General features: G+C 37.1%; 1 protein-coding gene across 1 annotated transcript; it reads left to right on the plus strand.

Annotated features, from left to right (window-relative positions):
* The first annotated feature begins 7,439 nt into the window (after positions 1-7,439).
* LOC141703474 (uncharacterized) lies at positions 7,440-8,510 on the plus strand. The gene is made up of 3 exons (XM_074506996.1): positions 7,440-7,452; positions 7,690-8,102; positions 8,175-8,510. Exons 1-3 carry the CDS (start codon positions 7,440-7,442, stop codon positions 8,508-8,510), a joined length of 762 nt encoding a protein of 253 aa, XP_074363097.1.
* Positions 8,511-22,423: the final 13,913 nt, after the last annotated feature.

The raw sequence follows: 22,423 nt of genomic DNA on the forward strand, positions 1-22,423 counted from the left end.
ACCTTAGTTGTAATGGTTTATTCTTTTGGTTTGGAATAAATACGACTTGCATGTCGTTTTCTATTTGTAGTTGTTTTATCTCGAATGTAACTCGAGTTCTTTTGTAAGTTCATTAGTATAATTCTTAATGTAAAATCCAAGAAGGACAAGGGAAAGAGGAGGCATCCTATGGAGGCCAAGGAGACAATGGAAGCAATAGAGAAGACATATGTAATAGTTATTTTTACACCATAGATTGACCTTGATCTTTTCATTAGCCTGAAAAGATCACATAGGATTGGGCCATAACTATTGCACGTTTACTTTACGTACTTTTCATATGATATATAAATAGTATGTGTAGAGTAGAAAATGCATGTTTTAATTAGATTAATGATGCATGTATGTATTAGATACATCACCCATGCCATGCCTTTAAACAAGATAAAATCTGTAACGACTCAAGATTTAAAATTAATAAACGATCATGAGATTCTCGTGTTTATGAAACACGGAATAAAATACGAATTTTCTTTATTTCTGACATGGGGCGATTTTGTCAACAACGGGTTCATAGAACTTGTAAGGCTGTGGGTTTTAAGCGAGACCGATGTGACTCCTCCACTACCTGGAAATCAAACCATTGACGAGTATTGATTTGAAGTATTTTATTCAAGGAAAAATTGGGAATCTCTTTATGATGGGATCATGATCGTTCTAAATTAAAAATCCCTAAGTAAAAATATTAAGTTTTAATCAGATGCTTTCCAATGAATGAACACTCATTAAATCCTAGATCGATAAGGGGAAGGGCTGTTAGTGGCAGGGGACTCCTATCTATCATGGTGAAATGCGACGAATATAAACGGTTATATTCGGACGTTGTATCATTGGGTCTAACTTAACTGAGTCATCATAATAAGGTGAATATAAACGGTTATATTCAACTATTATGAACTTAGAAGCATAGAGTTTGGTTAAAAATCTATTAGATAGATAAGATCAATTGTTGTTCACCAAATTATCCAAGAATTATATATGATATAATTGACAACTGTTGTCTACCTAAATAATCATGTTTTAAGGATACCAGTGGTTGACTTAGAACATGACGAAATATGGATCTTGGCTCACTAGAAAGATTTATGGGATATACTTTCCGAATTAATAGTTAGGGCTATTAATTTGATAAAAAAAAATAGTGGGAGATATATTACGAATATATCATAATCATATGAACATAAAATTTTAACTCAGATAATCTAATGTTTATTTTGCGCTTTTATTATTGTAGATACTGAGTAATGGCAAACAACACAAACACACTATCCGTACGTTCAGTCCTTGAGAAGGACAAGCTGACAGGAGGAAACAACTTCCTAGACTAGCAGAGGAATTTGAGGATTGTCCTCAGGCAGGAGCGCAAGCTTCATGTCATTGATATTCCTCCTCCAGGCCCCCTTCCCGAGGGTGCTACTGCTGATGAACGAGCAGCACGCACAAGGGATGAAAATGATGCAAATGATGTTGCATGTCTTATGTTGGCAACTATGAGTGCTGAGCTTCAAAGACAGCATGTACATATGGATGCATATACTATCAATGAGCACTTGCAAAGCATGTTTGCAAGCCAAACTCGTCAAGAAAGGTTCAACACGAGTAAATCACTTTTTAATTGCAAACAAGGGGCGAGTGAACCAGTTGGCCCACATGTTCTAAAGATGATTGGTTACATTGAGTACCTTGAAACTTTGGGTTTCCCGATTGGTCCGGAAACTGGTATTGACCTAATCATGAATTCTTTGAACAACAAATTCACTCAGTTTGTTGTGAACTACAATATGAATAAATTTGACAAAACACCTACTGAATTGTTGCATATGTTGAGAACATATGAGACCAACATGAAGACAGCTGAACCTGCTCCCATACTGATGGTGAGAAATAAAGGTAAGGCCAAAGGGAAGGGCAAATGGAAGGGTAAGAAGAAGATTGGATCTGATTCTACACCCAAGCCAAAGTCAGGTCCCAAACAGGCTTTAAAGCCTAAAGGTAGTGTGGCCAAGGGTGAATGTCACTACTATAAGAAAGATGGTCACTGGAAAAGAAACTGTCCAATTTACTTGGAGGATCTGAAGAAAAAGAAAGCAGTTCAGATTTCTGGATCAGGTATTTATGTTATAGAAGTCAATTTGTCTATTTCTACATCTTGGGTATTTGATACTAGATGTGCTTCTCACATTTGTATAAATGTGCAGGGCCTGCAGAGAAGTAGAACTTTGGCTAAGGGAGAAGTAGACCTAAGAGTAGGCAATGGAGCAAAAGTTGTTGCTTTAGCTGTAGGGACTTATTATTTATCTATGCCCTCTGGGCTTGTTTTAGAACTAGAAGACTATTTTTACGTGCCTGCGATTCGCAGAAACATTATTTTAGTTTCTTGTTTGGACAAGAAAGGTTTTTCGTTTACAATAAAGAACAACAGTTGCTCTTTTGCTTTGAATGATTTAACCTATGGTGTTGCTTGTTTATTTAATGGTTTATATGTTCTTGATTTAGATAACCCTGTCTGTAATATAGAAAACAAACGACTTAAAATGAATGACTCAAATCAAACATACCTCTGGCATTGTCGTCTAGGCCACATAAATGAGAAACGCATATCCAAATTACATAAGGATGGATACTTGGATAAGTTTGATTTTGAATCATACCAAGAATGCGAATCTTGTTTGCTTGGTAAGATGACTAAAGCCCCTTTCACTGGTAAGGGTCAAAGGGCCACTAAACGTCTGGAGCTAATACATAGTGATGTATGTGGCCCAATGCGTGTAATGGCTAGAGGAGGCTACTACTACTTCATAACATTTACTGATGATTTCAGTAGATATGGATATGTATATCTTATGAAGAACAAATCCGATTCTTTTGAAAAATTTAAAGAATACAAGGTTGAAGTAGAGAAGCAAATTGCCGGAGATGCAAGTATTAAGATCTTACGATCCGATCGTGGGGGTGAATACTTAAGCACCGAATTTAGAGAGTATTTGAAAGAGTGTGGTATTGTATCACAACTCACTCCGCCAGGAACACCTCAATGGAATGGAGTTTCAGAGAGGAGAAATCGCACCTTGTTGGACATGGTGCGATCGATGATGAGTCATGCAGTCTTCCAATTAGTTTCTGGGGTTACGCTCTAGAAACAGCGGCTTTCACACTTAACCGTGTTCCTACTAAGAAGGTTCAAAAAACTCCATATGAAATATGGAAAGAGAAACGGTCAGGCATGAACTTTATGAAAGTTTGGGGATGTAAGGCGTTTGTGAAACGTCAAGAATCTGACAAGCTTGGACCTAAATCCGAAGAGTGCATTTTTGTAGGATACCCTAATGAAACAAAGGCGTATTATTTTTATAGTCCTTCTGAGCAGAAAGTGTTTATTGCTCGAGATGCTGTCTTCATGGAAAGAGATTTTGTTTCCAAAAGAAACAGTGGGAGAACTATAGATCTCGATGAAGATCGAGAACCGCAAAATAGCATTGAACCTGAAGTGGAACAACAGTAGAATAATGATAATGCTCAACAAACACAGGTTGTTCGTAGATCTGGTAGATTTTGCCATGAGCCAGAGAGATATGGATTTCTCATGACTCAGTGTGGTGATTTGATGCTCATAGATGAAGATGAGCCTCTCACATACCAAGATGCTATGAACAGTCCAGACTCTAAGAGATGGCTTGAAGCCATGAAATCCGAGATAGATTTCATGTACGAAAACCAAGTATGGACTTTGGTTGATCCACCTGAAGGGGTAAAACCCATAGGGTGCAAATGGGTTTTTAAGAAGAAAAAGGGCATGGATGGAAATGTTCAGACCTATAAAGCTAGGCTGGTTGCAAAAGGTTTCAAACAAATTCATGGTATTGACTATGATGAAACTTTCTCACCAGTGGCTATGGTCAAGTCTATAAGGATTTTACTTGCCATTGCAGCATTCCATGATTATGAAATCCGGCAAATGGATGTCAAAACAGCCTTCCTTAATGGAAGCCTTGAAAAGGATGTGTACATGACACAACCTGAGGGTTTTGTCAATCCAAGGAATGCTGGCAAGGTATGTAAATTGCGTCGATCCATTTATGGATTGAAGCAATCCTCTAGGAGATGGAATATCCGTTTTGATGAAATAGTCACAGAGTATGGCTTTGTTCAAAACGAAGATGAACCGTCTGTTTACAAGAAGGTTAGTGGGAGCTATGTGGCATTCATAGTACTATATATTGATGATATACTACTAATGGGGAATGACATACCTTCTCTAAAGGCTGTTAAGACTTGGTTAGAGAGCAATTTCTCCATTAAAGACTTAGGAGAGGCATCCTACATTCTAGGAATGAGGATCTATAGAGAAAGATCTAGAAGGATGATCGGTCTAAGTCCGAGCACATACATTGATAAGGTTTTGCATCGTTTTGGAATGTAAAATGCAAAAAGGGGATATGTCCCCGTGTCTCAAGGGATAACGATCTCTAAGGACCAGTGTCCAAAATCATTGGATGAGAAGGACCACATGAATAAAGTTCCATATGCTTCAGCAATTGGATCTATCATGTATGCAATGGTATGTACTCGCCCAGATGTCTCGTATGCTTTGAGCATGACGAGCAGATACCAGTCTAATCCGGGTGAAGGTCACTGGACGGCAGTTAAGAATATTCTTAAGTACCTGAAAAGAACTAAAGATTCATTCTTGGTGTATGGAGGAGAAGAGAAACTCGTTGTAAAAGGTTACACCGATGCAAGTTTCCAAACAGACAGAGATGATACTGTATCACAGTCTGGTTTTGTGTTTTGTCTAAACGGAGGTGCTGTAAGCTGGAAGAGTTCAAAGCAAGAAACAGTAGCTGATTCTACAATGGAGGCTGAGTACATTGCAGCTTGTGAAGCAGCTAAGGAGGCCGTTTGGATTCGAAAGTTCATTTCTGATTTGGGAGTGGTTCCATCGATCGCAGATCCCATTGATCTATACTGCGATAATAATGGAGCCATTGCACAGGCTAAAGAACCTAGATCACACTCCCGGGCTAAACATATACTCAGGAGATTTCACCTTATTCGAGAGATTAATGAAAGGGGTGATATACACATATGTAAAGTGCACACAAATGATAACATTGCAGACCCACTGACCAAAGGCTTGTCGCAGCAGAAGCACGATGGTCACACTAGTTCCATGGGTATTAGATATATGGGTGATTGGCTCTAGTGCAAGTGAGAGATTGTTAGTGTAGGTGCCCTAGAGGCAATACATTATTCTTTTATCTTTATGTGAGTTGATCATTCAATAAATGTATTTATTATGACCTTAATTACTGCGATATTTTGTTAGCATAATAAATGTCCTTAGAATCATGATATAAATTGTATAGTTTAAGTACATGACTTGAACTTGAGATTATATAATATATCATATTCTTAAAGGTCCCTAGTCGAGTATTATTATATATGACAATAATAATACATAGATAGACTAGTATGTTGTTTGACAAGATAACCACATCTCATTGGTTATAAGTATGGGGATACTAAAGTCAATACATAGGTACATGTGAGAGTACATGGTACTGGACAGACCCACAGTGAGATTCTTCATGTTTAATAAAGTCATAAGAAAGACTCACAGTGATAATGGTGTAACGATCCTTTGACTTGAAATCATTATATTCCTATACGAGGATTAATATACTTTGACTACATTAAAAGTTACTTTTGATCGGGTGATGATAAAAGTGGACATCAGGTATATCATGAGTCGTATGAGAAATATGAATGATAGATAAAGGATTTAACCCTCCTATAATTAGGAGAGATATTATTGGCCTCTTGATTGAGTGAGATTATAAAAGCATGGCCATGCTCAAATAATGATTTGTCTCAATAATCTACTCATGGATCAAGTAAACCCGGATTAAATGTTGAAGAGGATGACTAAATACATGCCTCGAGTTTAATCTATAATATGTATGGTTAAAGGGATTATATTACACGAAAAACATTAATCACGAAAGGTTTTATCTAATCACGATTTAATTATTGTTTAATTGGGTAACAATGATGTATTACTAGATACCGCTCATTGTTTATAATTTTATTAGAGAATAAAATTATTGCCAATTAAATAATAGCCTATAGGGTCGCACAAATAGAGCACTTAATGGAATAGTTAATTTAAATTATGGATTTAAATTAATTGATGATTATTTGAATTTTATTATAATTAAGTAAGACTTAATTGAGATAATATAAATTCGAATTAAAAGAAAAGTTTTTGTCCATAATAATTAAGTATGACTTAGTTATTAATTAAATAATAGAAATTCGTTTTTATTATTTAATCCAATACCTACTAGGGTTGGGCTTTGCTATTATGGGCCTTTTTAATCAGTCATTATAAATAGATAATGAGAGGTTAAAGTGGTTTGTACGTTTTTTAAGAAAACCCTAGCAGCAAAGAGAGGCAGAGGCAATTCAGATCGTCAAGAAGGAGGCTAGTACATCCATTCCGTAGTCAAGTTCGTGAGACGTTCTTGAAGGTGCTCATGTGGATACCATAGAGGTGTTTCTCCGAGTGGTAGACACAAAGCGTGATAGCTAGGATCTCCGTTGAGTTCGTGAAAGTTAATCTCTTGAAAGGTATGATTCGTTATCTCCATAATCTGCCCATAATTATACATGGATCCTGTTTTTGGGTTTCGAAATTTTTTTGTTTTATTTACATTTATCCGCTGCGTTTTATGCCTTCGGAACCCAACAGTTATATTGCTACATAGGTATGTCATTCGGGTCGATCAACGCGGGCGCGACCTACCAGCGGTTGGTGAACATGATGTTCAAAAATCAGATTAGAAGGACCACGGAGGTATATGTAGATGACATGCTGGTCAAATCAAAGGAGGCAAATGATCATGTAAAGCATCTGATGGAAATGTTCAACATCCTAAGGAGGTTTCACATGAAGTTGAACCCGAAAAAATGTGTGTTTAGTGTTGAGTTGGGAAAGTTTCTTGGATTCATTGTCAATCATAGGGGGGTTGAGGCCAAACCTGCCAAAATTCAGGCTTTACTAGACATGAAGTCTCCCACAAGTGTGAAGCAGGTGCAAAGCTTAACTGGAAGGATTGCTGCATTAAATCGATTTATGTTCAAATCATCGGACATATGCAAAGAATTTTTCAAGGCAATTAAGGTGGCAGGGAAATATTTTATGTGGACTACGAAATTTGAGGAGGCTTTCAGGAAGATCAAGGAGCAGCGGGGGAATCCTCCCATGTTATCAAAACCGTTGGATGGGGAATCTTTGATTCTATATTTGGTAGTGTCCGAGTATTCGATCAGCGTAGTGTTGGTGAGAGAAGAGGATGGATAGCAATCACTAGTGTATTATGTAAGTAAGAGGTTGCATGATGCGGAGACTCGGTACACCGGCATGGAAAAATTGGTCTATGCTCTAATCCTTGTATCAAGAAAGTTACGCCTATATTTTTAGCCTCACAGAATTGAAGTCCGTATAACATATCCTCTACAGCAAGTCCTTCATAAACCAGAATCGTCAGGGAGGATGTTGAAATGGGCTGTGGAGTTGGGAAAATTTGACTTAGAATACGTGCCGCGCACATCGATCAAAGGACAAGCCCTAGTTGATATTTTTTCTAGAATTTGACTCCGAAGTTGGTGACAAGACTCTGGTGGCATTACATCCGCCTTGTCCTGAAGAAGTTTTTGGACATGTGGCAAAAAAAGAACTTCTGCATCCTTGGTGGATCTTGCATGTAGATGGAGCAGTTAATAATGGAGGAGCGGGCACGGGCATAGTGCTTATATATCTGGAAGGCCATCATCTGATGAGCGTGATTCACTTTAAGTTCTATGCTACAAACAATGATGCGGAATATGAAGCATTGATCAATGGCCTGGAGAATGCCTTAGAAATGGGAGTTCTGAATCTGACTGCGAGGAGCGATTCAGAGCTTGTGCTAAACCAGGTGAATGGGGGGTTTCAAGCTCGAGGACCGCGGATGAAATTGTACTTGAGATACACGCAGCGACTGCTTGGAAAGTTCAAGGAGGTTAGACTGGAATGTGTACCGCGATAAAAGAATAGCAATGCAGATGCCTTGGTAAAAATGGGGTCTTAATAGGAAGCTATGTTGTTGGGATCAATACCTCTGGAAATTCAGGAGATTCCTAGTATCCTGGAGATAGAGGTAATGCAAGTGGATGAAACTCCTGAAGAAACATGGATGATGCCTCTTCTTGCCTACATTAGCAAGGGAACACTTCCCAAAGACAAGTTTAAGGCCCGGAGACTCCGTTACCAGGCTGCGCGATATGTGGTGTATGATAAGGTACTGTATAATAGAGGTTTCAATCAATCGCTGCTCAGGTGTATTGATGAGGAAGAAGAAAATTACATTTTAAGGGAGGTGCATGAAGGAATTTGTGAAAATCACTCAGGGGTAGCTTGTTGGCAATGAAGATTCTACGCCAAGGTTATTACTGGCCTACGATGAAGGAGGAATGCTACGAACTTCGTTAGAGCATATGATCGTTGTCAATGCTTTGCAAACTACTCATCTATGCCGACAATGCTTTTGACGTCCATGGTGATTCCATGGCCATTTTCCATGTGGGGGATGGATCTTATTGGAGAATTATTGAAAGCTAAAGGAGATGTCAAGTATGCAGTTGTTACAATTGATTACTTTACTAAGTGGGTCAAGGCCATGCCATTGGCAACCATCATTGCGAAGAAAATCAAATATTTTGTCTTCAACTCCATTGTGTGCAGATTTGGGATCCCTTATAAGCTTGTCTCTGACAACGGAAAACAGTTTGATAGCAAGGAGTTGCAACAACTATATGAGGATTTGAAGAATAAGAAGGAATTTACAGCAGTCTATCATCCATATAGCAATGGACAAACAGAGGTTGTCAACAAGATAATAAAGCATACTCTCAAGACCAAGCTGGAGGGACGTAAAGGGAATTGGCCTGAAGAACTCCCAAAAGTGTTGTGGTCTTACAACACTACTCCAAGGTCCACCACGGGAGAATCTCCTTTTATGCTCACTTATAGATATGAGGCTATTGTTCCCGTAAAAGTTGGTTCGGGATTGCTCCGTAAGGATTGGTATGCAGAACAAGATGCGGAGGTTAACCAGGTATTTTATTCGGATCTCTTGGAGGAAACGAGGGAGAACTCTTAGTTAAAGCTCGCAGCGTATCAGCAGCGCACAACAAGGTACTACAACAAGAGAGTCAAGGGAAAACTGCTAGAAGTGGGAGAACCGGTGCTCAGGAAGGTAATTCCAAACATGAAGAATCCACAGCATGGAGTGTTTGGAGCTAATTGGGAAGGACCATACATAATAAAGGATATTCTGTGGAAGGGGACCTATCATCTTGAAGACTTGGAAGAAAAACTTGTCCCGCAAGCGTGGAATGCATAGCATTTACGGAAGTACTACCAGTAAGGCGTGGCTGCGGCCCCTTATATATTATTATTTATATTTCCAATTGATTTAAGTAGGGCTGTGCCCGAATAGTAGACTAGAAGAAATAAAATTCCTCCTAGCCTAAGGGGTAGTGCATGTACTATTCTACCTTAGAACTAGTTAAAGGATCATATTTTGGAATAATTTTCCATGGGACCGATGCACTTTTGACACTGGAGCACAGTATTAATAAAAGACTTTGAAAATTTCTTCGCCAGTTGACAGTTGTTGTTTGATTGATTTTTTTGCAAGATAAAATATCTCAGAAGTGTATATTGATGCGTCCTAAAAGAAAAACGTGCCCTGGAGTGAAAATTATGTAATGATAACTTGCATGCAAAGTGTGAGGATGCACCCTCATAGTCCTTATAATATTATAGACAGTTTATGATGCTTGAATCAAATTAGCAAGTAAGGTAGATGCCTCCTGAACGTAGGACGTACCCTCACAATACAACACTTAGCTTGTAATATTAAGGAGTTAGCATAAGATGATTTATTTACATGGAGAACTAAGAAAAAATTTGGATGCAATTGTAATGAGGATGTGCCCTCATTGGGAAAGGTGTTCTGGAGGTTATCTTAGATAAAGGGTGACGCATTTTGAGTTGAAGACGCGCCCAACATACAACCTGTTAAGTAAACTTATTGTTCTATGGCATATGGGAAAACAAGGTAAATATGAAAGTAAATATGCATAAAAGTAATTCAAGGTATAAAACCTTGAGAAAGTACCATCAAACAAAATCCAGAAATACCATCATGGCTTTCTCAGTCTACTCTTCTATCCTAAAAATCCATCCCTTTACTTCCTCTTCAGAAAAAAGACCCGAGGGGGATGCACCCAAGTGCTTACAAACAAGTGAATGATCCTCTGGAACGGTTCTTTGACATTTATAGGGCGCATCCTCTCTGTCTGAAATGTCTACCAAGGTGGTATCGATGGCTTTGAGAGGAGGAGAAGGGACCAATAGCAGGGGGTCTTTGGCTTTCGGATCATTTTTTGTGGCAGGGTGCTTGCTCCTCCCAGCTTTCTAATTTTTGGAGGCACCAATGGAAAACCCTTTGGGAAGAGAAGTCATATCTGCAAAAAAACATAGCAAACATTAGTCATGGGCACGCCCACAAAGGATGACGCGTCCCACCTATGTGATAAAGTGTGAACATAGTCAACAAACTTATAACACTGTATGGCATTATGAAATTTGACAGAAGTTGAAGGCATGGATATGGTGGCTTTATGTAAACAGGAAATATTATTAGTAGAGAATGCTAAAGGGCGCGCCCTAGTGACGAGACACACTATGAAGTAAAAGAAGACATGAAAGCTATGTATATCTATCACGACGCGTTGTAGGTATCATGACGCGTACTATGTACATTATGAAAGTAAACACGGAACATGGAAAACAAGTTATGTGTATCATACATGACGCGTCCAAAGTATAAGGATGCTCCCTAGTATTGTTAATCTTACCTTGTTCCAAATCCACTTTTCTATTGATGTCAATTTGAACCAACTCATTGACATCGAATCCCTTAGCTTTTTTCGAGGCAGTTGGAACAGGTTTTCCACTTATAAATTCTCTGTATTTGCAGAGGGAGCCTACCCTTTCGGAAAGGGCACCCACTCTCTTCAAGTTGGACTCCGTAATCATGTATTTGAGGTTGAATTTTCTCTCAGCATACTTCAAGACTTGCTCGACTCTCTTCTTCTTTTTTCCTGCCAGTACCTTTTGGGTTCTTTAAACTAAAAGAGAAGGAGTTGTCAGAGAAAGAAGTGGGAGTTTTTTAAAGCCTAAAAGTTAGAGAGGACGTGCCCACATGGAAGGATGCGTCATAGATTACCTGGATCTAAGTTAAAACGAACACGAGTCCTCTTCACATCGTAGAGATAGAAAAATGGTTCTTTTCATTCTCGTTCATGACTAATCTTGCCTTCATTAAAACCTTTATTATTGGGCCATTTGTTGACAACAAGAAAATGATACCCTGGGATATATTTTATGATACTGAAGAAATATGAGAATTCGTTCATAGAGGGCGCGCCTAGTTTATAATCGTGGTACATGATATAAAGAGCCCATGCTAGTTTGTAGGAGTTTGGGGAAAGTTGAACTGAGGCCACATTATACCATCTTAAAATCTTTTTGATGTACGGGTGCAAGGGCGCACCCATGCCGAGAGAGATAAGTTTGGGAGTAAGCACCATCCTGGGAATTCCCAGGTTCTCCATGTTAAAGATGTGTGGCCTCATCTTGAAAAGAGGACGCACCCAGATTCCTTCCTTGTCATAGTACTTCATGTGCCATGCAATTTCCAAGTCAGTGGCTGTGAAGTTAAGGCCAACACATGCAAGCTTGTTTTCTTTCTTCCTCCGCACATTTTTCTCAGCTTCAGGAAGGCTCTCAAATTCCTTCCAGTCAAAATCCAACTCTACGTCCAATGTTTCCCAGTGCTCAAGTGGGGGGGGGTCAGATTTCTGAGGTGAAATGGGGTATTTTTTAGGTTCAGGAGCCCTATTTTCAAAATCACTTTTGTCATGAGGAGACGACCCATCCTCTTCTGGCTGGATGTCTTTGCCCCTGAACGCGTCATAAGAAGGAGACGCGTCCTCCTCAAAGACAACTATTCGAGATTGTGGGTGGCTTATTGAGGGGACGACATCGTCATCGGTCCAATATTCTATAATAGATCTAGGTTTAGTTTGAGGAGTTCTTTTGTGCTTTAGTCTTTTGCTTCTAGTAATCAAGGGGACATCATCCAAGGAATCGTGGTTGGGGGAAGACATGTTGAAATTATGAGATTTGATCTCTTCAAAAGCACATGCTTTCATTTCAAAAAAGAAATCAGTCATGTGATGGTCAGGCAATTTAGGAATGAAAGAAAGAGTGAATGGGGAATCAAAACCCAATCGTATGTTGAAAGCTTCAAATGGGTGGAATGGAGATGGTGAAGATGTGCCTCGCCTTCTAGCTGAAATAAGAAAATAAAAAAGCTTAGAGCACATCCATGACTTAAAGAAAAGAAAGAGAACAATAAAGATACATCAAAAGAAAGACACGGCAGAGCATATGAATGAAAAAGTGGGAAATTCTAAATGAAGACGCGTCCTGGGGTCTATCGGAAGAAATATAAAAGTCAGCTAAAAGAAGTTAGAAAAAGACACTGCATGACGCATCTTAGAACGATGGCGCGTTCGTGATGCCTTCATCGTGACAGGCTAATCTATATCAATTAAGCTATGCAATAAACAAACATTATGACGCGCGATGTAGGGTAGACGCGTCCATAATGATTAAAACACATATGAATTCTAATCGATTGTTGACGATTTGGGGAAAATTTAGGTAAACCCTAAAAACATGTGATTTCAAAATCAAGAGAGCAAAATATGGAGATTTAGCAAATACATACACATATATATACTTACAATAAATGAAGAACAATCAAGTATAGAAAATGAAGAATACAAACAGCTTTTTACTTATTATGGTCAAATCACTTGATGAAACAGAGAAATAAAGACAGATTTATATACCTTGTGAGTTGGGAGATTGATTGAGCACGAGAAATCGAGAAATGAGCGAAGAAAGTAGTCGGATTCTTGAACTTCGATGACAACGACGACGGTTTAAGATAGAAGAAAGAGTAAAGTCGTTTCTTAATTTTGTGAATAGTATTTGTAGACAGAAGGGAAAAAGAGGGGTGATGACGTGTATAATAGCTGTCGTACAACGACTAGAAATGGTTCAGTTTCCTGAAAATACTCAAACAAAACGATGACGCGCCCAAAGAAAAGGATGTGTCCTGATGTTCAAAAGATAGCAAGCCAAATTTCACCAAGAGATTCTAAGGATAAAATTCCAACTTTGTTTTTAACTGCGTATGGAATTTGGGAAGGTAGTTGTTATAGCCAAAATTTGGCGTTGGGTCATTTCGGGTCAAGCATGGGTCAATTGGAATCGAATTAGGGCAAAAAGATGAAGAATTAGGTTTTGGGCTACAATGCACGAGGGGAGGACGCGCCCTGGGGCTAGGACGCGCCCAATGATGGGTGAAGTGACTGATATGAGTTATTCAGAAGTAAGATGTGATGGGTGCACCTCGAGGAGTGAGGACGCACCCTAGCATTGAACACACAGTCGTCAAATGAAATGCAGGGTATGGATTACAATACAAGGGAGAATGTTTGCATTCCACAGGACAAGGACGCGTCCTAAAGAGATGCATATTTTGTGTTCATTTGGATATTTGGGCTTCTCCTCGCCTAGGACAAGACAAACAAAGACAAGTTCAGGATAAAGCAAGGATAGAAAGAGCAATGGAGGATTATTTTTACTAATGTATTTGTTTCAGGTACTCTTTGAAGAATTCCCTCTTTGAGTCAGTCAAGGAGGGGGATGTCCGTGAAAAGCTTGAAGGCCTCCAGGGGTATTCCTGATGATTGAAGGCATCCTCCTGTATTCAACGGGTGTCCTCGTTGGGGATGCGGGTGAACGTTAGTGTGTGCTTTGGGAGCTCTGTTCTTGTATTCAACGGGTGTCATCGTTGGAGAACTTTGGAGTCATCCTGCACTTTTCACCCAAGAGCTTGGGATCACCTGCCCTGTTATCTGGTGGGTTATCCTCATTCGGGGGACAGGGATGCTTCCGGCATTTGGGGTGAACCGTGGCTATACCTGCGTTCGTAAATCAAGGGAGATAGATGTAGCAGAGTGTTATCCTTGCACAGGGAAATGCACTATCCGTGAAGTCCTATGATTACGAGCGAGCCTTGGGCCGTCGCGGTTACACCTCATAGTTGGACATTACTAAAGCTAGCGGAAGATGGATTCTGGAGGGACTTCTACCGAGCCTAGGAATGAGAAGTCTAAGCCCATTAGATTTCTTGTTCCCCAAAATTTATGTTAGGATTGATCCCTATATAAAGGCTACGTAGGCACATTAAGAGGGTAAAAAGTTGAGAGCTGATAAGGAGCCACCACTTACCCTAATCAATCTCAGCCACCAATTAACACACAACCACCACACGCCGCTTGATTTTTCGGCAAAGAACCACCGTCACAGATCTTGATTTTGGCGATGTTGTTACCAGATTCCTCCGTCAACATATCCTTATTTATAATCATTTAGCCTTCTGCTTTATACATACATATAAACATATATAGTAACTCACATAGAAGAAAGAGAAATCTCATATTATATCTAAGGTGCTTATATATAAGTAATTGAGGGAGGGGGAGGGAGGGGGAGAGAGAGGGGGTGGTATAGATTAAGAAAACTCTACCATCACAAGTTGAAAGTGTCATGACTATGTCTTCATCATCCTCACCCTCACGGTGTCACAAATTTTGCATACAAGCCAAACATGCATTGATCATATTCAATAATGCCATAAGTTAAAAAAATTGAACACAATATGCATATAAGATTCACTATGTAATTGTCAAACAGACCATCCTCGAGAGTATGCCCGTCACATTTACATACCAAAACCTTAAAATTCTTTACACCTGATCAATTTATGAATCATTCACACAAACTGTAATATAATACAAGGAAGGAGAAATATTAATAGTCGGCCACACACTGTAAAACATCCATATCTAACTATATAGTCTAACCAGACGTAATTTCGAATAAAACACAAATAGTGAATAGGCACCTTACTAGCTTTTATGGTAATAAAGATTAAAAAATTTAAATAAGCAACGACTAACAAAGATTCAGATAAATCTACCAGCACAAATGGTGTGAAGAGTCAATACTTGTCTTTCTCATGGTCACCGCACTTAAGTTCTACATCTTACAGATAAGCCAAAATACTTGTTGGTCATATTTATTGATGTCATGTGCAAAACTCAACTTTCAAGCATAGTTTCTATATCTACACTAGAAAATTATGAATAAAATCAAACCAGAGACTATCCTCTGCAGTTCTCCCTTTGCATGGACATAACAAACCTTTAAAATCCTTCATGCTGCAGGTTCTCAACTACTCAAGCAAACTGTCGTATTAATTTATTCTCGTGTAAAAATACATTTAGTTCCCGTCAAAATAATTGATCGATCATCATGTTCACTGGTGTGATCAATAACATCGGGCAACAATTATGTAGAACATACCTATATTCACCTAAACTCATAAGAAAAAGAAATGGGAAAAAGAAACAATAACCTTCTTACGCTAGAGATATGGCATCCTTATATTACATTCAGCCTATACCTACTTTACACACACATATGGAAAGGGTGGTTGGATGGGGGGGACTTGATCATCATACCAGTCTAGTATAATCCATTATCTAAAAAAGGACAATTGTAAAGAGTAAATATAAAACATTATAAGCATATACATAAACTCACACAAAAGAAAGAAGAATTTAAGATTAAAAACTTGAGTGTGTGCATAAATAAGTAATTTAGAGGGGGGAACGCTCTACAATCCCACCCACAATTAAAGAGTCATGACTCTGTCTTTATCGTTATCCCCCCTCCCGGATAGTGTCATACATCTTACATCCCAATTTTTCCGGTTAAAATTTACTGCATAAAATCCAAAACATGCATTGATCGTATTCGATAATGCCACAAGTAAAAAAAAAGAAAACCTCTGAAAGTTCTATCGTAATGTTCCCGCATAACGAATTCTGAGAAAATAAGTGGTCCTGGAGAGAGATATATATAATCTTGAATACTGATCTATGGAGAGATAATATATGAAGACCATTAAGCACAAGCCACAAATTTTTTCTGACCTATAGTGTACGCCTTACGTTCATGCAATTTTGGGAAACATCAGTAGTAGAAACTGGTAAAATAATCTTTACCAAGAAACATGCACCTCCTGACTTGTGTGTAAAATCATTGGAGCTTGCAAATATGTTAACACATTATAAGTTACAAGTACATAATCACATTAAGCTATATAATCATATTACATGGTAAAGCGCACACAACAGTCTCAGATAAACAAACTAATCGAGAATAAGTAATAACCGTAAATCCACCCAAATTTAGACATAAAAAATTTGTTTGATGGGACAGTTGTTGCATATCATGGCCACTTGAGCTAAAACCAAGAAAAACTTTCATAAAAAAATATGTTAAACAGACAAAAAACAGAATTATAACGAACAAAGGGTTTGATTCATGAGAACGAAAAAGATAAACAAATTCAAGAAATCAACGACCAATAAAGATTCAAATAAATCTACCAGCACAATTAAAAGGGTCATGACTTGTCTTCCTCATCATCACCCATCTAGGTTGTATATCTTGCATATAATATTAACAATGTCATGTGTAAAACGCAATTTTTAAACATAATTTCACAAAATAATTAGGAATAACATCAAACCAGAGTCTATCCTCAGCAGTTCTATATTGCATGCATATTAAAAACCATTCAAACCCTTCACTCCATAATTTTTTACCCACTCACGCAAACTGTTGTATTAACTAAAATTGAAAAGAGAAACATTACCGAGAAACATTACACAAGTCCTTATTAGGCACTTTTCGGGAAAAAAATTACTCGATAAAAACCTAGAATCTTTACTGACGCCACCACAAAATACCAACATAAAAGTGTCAGCTAGCAAAAGTAAAACTGATCCACGACAATGAAAATCAAGATATGATTACCACAAAAATACTCAGTATTCACTTTTCGGGCAAAAGTACTCGAGAGAAACCTAGAGTCTTCATAAAAAACAACAACAAAAGAAAACCAATTGAATAACATCCACCGAAAATTAGAAATAGGCATGATAACGAAGATTAGAATAATATTACCGCATAATTTATCCTTTTTAGTCACCTTCGATATAATTACTTGAAGCAAACCTAGAGTTTTCATCAACACTAGCACCAGAAAAATAGCACCAGGCATAATAATGAATATCAAAACCACATTACCACATAAATCCTCCTCTTCGAAAACTTCTCTGACAAAATTAGGCCTAGAGAAACATAGAATCTTTAACATCACAATCAAAAAAATACCAATAGCAAAGCATAAACTCAAAACCAACACAAAGTTAACATCAGGTACAAAAATTGAACTAAAAAATAGCAAAGCATAACAATCTTGAAGGAGCCTCAAATTGTCTTCTTTGTGTAGAAAAACATTTTATTCCCGCCAAAATAACTGTTCTCATAATTATGCTCACTTATGTAATAAATAAAGTCTCGCAATATCTAATTAGGACATACACACCTTCACCCAAATTGTAAGAAAAGTAAGGAAGAAAAGAACCAACAACCTGCCTGTTTATGACAATTAGAGATTCATTTGTATAATTCATTAATTTAACCTACAACTGCTGTATATTTGGAGGGGTGAGAGAGAGAGAGGGAGAGTTGATGATCATCCAACCAGTCCAGTACGATCCATTAACTAAAAAAGGATATATAGACAAAAAGCTCCCACATAACAATACTGTATAACTTGCACAGAAGAAAAGAGGAATTTTAGATTAGAAACTTGTATGACATAAACAACTGAGGTCAATGAGAGAAAGAGTTAGAGATAGAGATAGAGAGAGAGAGATTGATTGAGAATACTCTTTTATCATTCGTCGAAAGTGTCATGATTGTCTTTATCATCACCACGACATCACCCCTGTTGTGTCATATATCTTGCATACAAAGCCAAAATACGTATTGATTATAATATGAGAAAATTTCATCTTAAAATTCCAGAATTGTTCTGAAAGATAATCTATGAAGACCATTAAGCATAAGTTATGAATTTTGCCTCACTTCTGGTTTACGCCTTAAGCTCAGGCGATTTTCGGAAACATAAGCAAAAATTAAAAAAAAAAGAAAATTTTAATTCGTTGCTCGAGAAATATGCACCTCAGAACTTATGTGTGAAATTTATTGAGCTTGCAGACATAACAACATATGTTACAAGTACACAATTGCATTAAGCCATATATGTACATTAGATGGTATAGCCCACAAAGTAGTTTTAGGTAAACCAGTTACCAAGAATAAATTACAACCACACTCCCATCAGCTTTAGCCATACAATGGTTGTGCTAGGGACAGTTTTACATACCATGATCAATAGACCTGAAACAAGGTAAAATTTTGTACAAAAAACATGTTAAAAAGACAAGAAATAGAACCGCAAAGAAGAAGGGTATTGGCCCCAATTGTCACTTTGGCATAAAAAATGGTCCAAAATACTCAAAATTATGGCATAAATTCTCACTTTATCACGTTACATCGTGTAGCGTTTGGAAAATAAACCAAAACACTACATCCAAATACTACACGATTTAGCGTTTTGTATTTTTTTTTATTTCAATGTTGTAACACGTTACATGAAGTAGCGTTAGTCTGGTTAACTTTTTTTAATATATTCAATAGCTAAAACGCTACATCTACGCTACATGATGTAGTGTTTTGGCACCAAAACACTACATCATGTAGCTTTTTGAACCCAAAATACTACTTTATATATCATTTTATACGGATTATTTTTTTTTAATTTTTTTTATATCGAAGTAAAAAATTATTAAATCCTAAATTAAAAAAATTATTTTAAATTATATCTAAAAACTAAAATGGTAAACCCTAAAATTTATAAAATTATTAAATTAAGTCACACCTTTAAATTTTAAAATTATTTAATTTATAGTTTATATTTTTTGTTCCTAGGGTTTTGGGCCTAAACTCTAAATCCTTGAGCAGGAAAAAAGATAAACAAACTAAAAAATGCAACGACTAACAAAAATATAGATAAATCTACTAGCACATGGTGAAAGAGTCAAGACTTGTCTTTCTTATCATCACCCCAATTAAGTTTTGCATCTTGCATGTAAGCCAAAATACATGCATTCATCATATTAATTGATGTCAGGTGTAAAACGGAACTTTTTATACATAGTTTCTATATCTTAACCAAAAAATTGAGCATAAAATCAAGACAGAGTCCATCCTTAGCAGTTCCCCCCTTGCATGTACATAGCAAACCATTAAATCCTTCACGTCTGTTACGAATATATTGTGAACTTGATGATAAGTTAAACAAAACACTTAGTAGATTTAATTAAGTGAATTTGTAGCTTTCAACGGATGATCATTTCAACATCCGTTGAAATAGTAGCTTATGTAATAATAAGTTTAGTAGCACATTTCTGCATATTATAATGCCTTAGTGAACTAGATGTTGTAGAATGTTTAAGTCATGTTGACTACTAGATTGATATGCAAGATAGGTTGGTTAATTTTAAATATTAGATGCCTTGCAATCTTGTATAAATGAAATGGAGTTAACTGCCATGAAGACAGTCTCAACGGATGTTTCACTAGGCTTCAACAGATGATCATCTACAGCTTCAACGGATGCTTCACAAAGTTTCAATAGATGATTAGCCAAAGTTTCAACGGATGATCAACCATAGTTTCAACGGATGATCCAATGAAGTTTCAACGGATGATCAAATTCAAAAGAGCAGTTGATAGTGACTTGACAGTCACATGCGTTGATTGTATGCAAGTGGAATGTGGCAGCCTAATTACAGGTTTTAGAGAACAAAGAAGCATTTTCATTTCTATGCTAAACTGAAGATATTCAAAGATGCTGGATTGAGAAATGAAGAAGCATGTGAATTAGACTAGAAATATTTTTTCTTATTTGGTTGTCTTTCCATCATGTAACTTGGTAATATATAAACCAAGTATAGCAAGTAGAACTTTATCCAAGTTAGTAAGTAGCTGTGTACAACATTGTAACACAGAGTTCTCTATTTAATATATATCTCTGGTGGAAAAGTTCAATCCACCAGAAATTTTTTAAGTATATTTAATTACTTTGTGGTTTAATTTCTTTACTACTTTCATTCCGCACCATTGCTAAATCAAACACAGTTATATATTCATAATAGAACTGTTCCTAAAATTGAAAAGAAGCTAGAATTACATTCAACCCCCCCTTCTGTAATTCTTTGTTAGATTGTTTGGGAATAACAATTGGTATTAGAGCAAGCTCTTGAAGAACAAAGAGTTTAAAGATCACAACAACTAACAAGATGAGCAGAAAAGATGTTGGAGTAAAAATTACTTTTTTGGACTGTTAGGCCCTTAATCAACTGTAGAGGGGGGGTGAATACAGTTAATGCAATCAACTAGACAAAGCTTCAACAGAATCAAACGGTTTTTATATAAATCTTATAAAAACTTATTACACAAGTACTCTCTCGAAAGGATGAACAAATATCCTTGAGAGCTGTTAGGTTATGCGAAAGATATAACAATGTCGCAATGCATATAGCATGAACCTAAACTATGTTTTTATAGAGCACAACTACCAATGTATAAGGAATTGTATTCTATTAACAACTAGGAAACATATACAATTGCTTCTGAGATAAAGTCCTCCACCGCCTTGAAATTCCTGTTTCATTTTCCTCTTCAAAGATCAACTGATGTGACAAATACTGATCTCATCATCCGTCGAATACCAACATCCGTTGATATCATCATCCATTGATGCTTCTACTCATCATCCGTTGATGCTTGTAAACATCATCCGTTAATGCTTCTGATAGTTTCTGTTTGATATCATCACTTGCTCCTAACAATCTCCCCCTACTTGTTCATTATGGAATTATGGACAAGTTCCAATTGATGATGTCAAAACTATCTAAATGCAGGAACCAAGTATGTATATTCAATGTTGTTTCAGTGAATATCAGACTTTAACTCTTCATCCTGAACTGCTTCTTTAACTTGAGCAATGTCAGAAGTTAACTCTTCTTCCTCAGCTCAGAATGCTTCTAGAAATATTTCTTTAATCACCAGCTTGGATGATTTCTGCTTCGATAAGATTTTCTTCAGCTTTGGCTTTTAATCTTTGAAATTTTCTGACTTTTCTTCTATCTTCTCCTTTCCTTTAAGCTTCATGTTAGCAGTTCCAATAGCTTGTGATATGAGAGATCTTTCACTTTCCGCCTGACTGATTTCCCTTATAACTATACCTCTGGTTGGTCTGTTAGAAGGATCATCTTCATAAAGTACTTGAGAACAAACAGCAATATCAGCATTTGCTGTCTTCATAGAATTTTTAAAGTCTTCCTCTATTTGCCTTAGCTGTTTAAGATCAACTCCAGGATTTTCCTTTGAAAATATTCTTCTACTTACTTCAGAATCAAATAATTGAATCTTTGGATCTTTGGAACTTTGCAGAATAAAGTTGTCTTTCTTCCTTTAACTTTCAGAGTTTGAAGATATTGGATTGCTTCAACACCAGCTTCTTTCTCCAGAATACCTTGGTCTTCATCAGCAACAATTATGTCTTGTGAAGATTTTTGCATTTTAGCAGTCACAGTCAATTCTTCAACTCTTCTTTCATTACTCTTGCTTTTTCTTCCTTTTCTAGACTGAAATCTAGTGATTGCTTTTAATGAACCACTAACTCCAACTAGCTCTTTACCTTTTTTTGACCTCCTTTTGTTCCCCCTTATTACCTCTATTAGAATTTTCATCATTAGTACTTATCAATATCAGCTGTTTGCATTTAGATTTAACAATTTTCTCCCCCTTTTTGGCATCATCACCGAGAAGTAAAGAAAGAATCAACTCCATTGAATTCTGTACTTCAGTAAGTTGAGCAGACATTTGAGCTTGATGAGCTTCCAATCTAGCTTGATTGGCTTCAATTGCAGATTTTCTGACAACTATTGGTAAAATTTGTTTATGAATTTCCTAATGAGTAGTCAGCTTTGAAGCAATCAATGATTCTTTAATATGATTGATTGAGTAGTTGTTGCTTCATGACTTTTGTGTAAGGATCTGACAACCGAAGTAGATGCCTTCAGATAATTCAGCACATCAGGATTTATAATCTTCTGTTTTGCTATTTCCAGATGTTCAACT

This window comes from Apium graveolens, chromosome 2 (genome assembly GCF_009905375.1).
Source record: "Apium graveolens cultivar Ventura chromosome 2, ASM990537v1, whole genome shotgun sequence".
Taxonomy (NCBI): Eukaryota; Viridiplantae; Streptophyta; class Magnoliopsida; order Apiales; family Apiaceae; genus Apium; species Apium graveolens.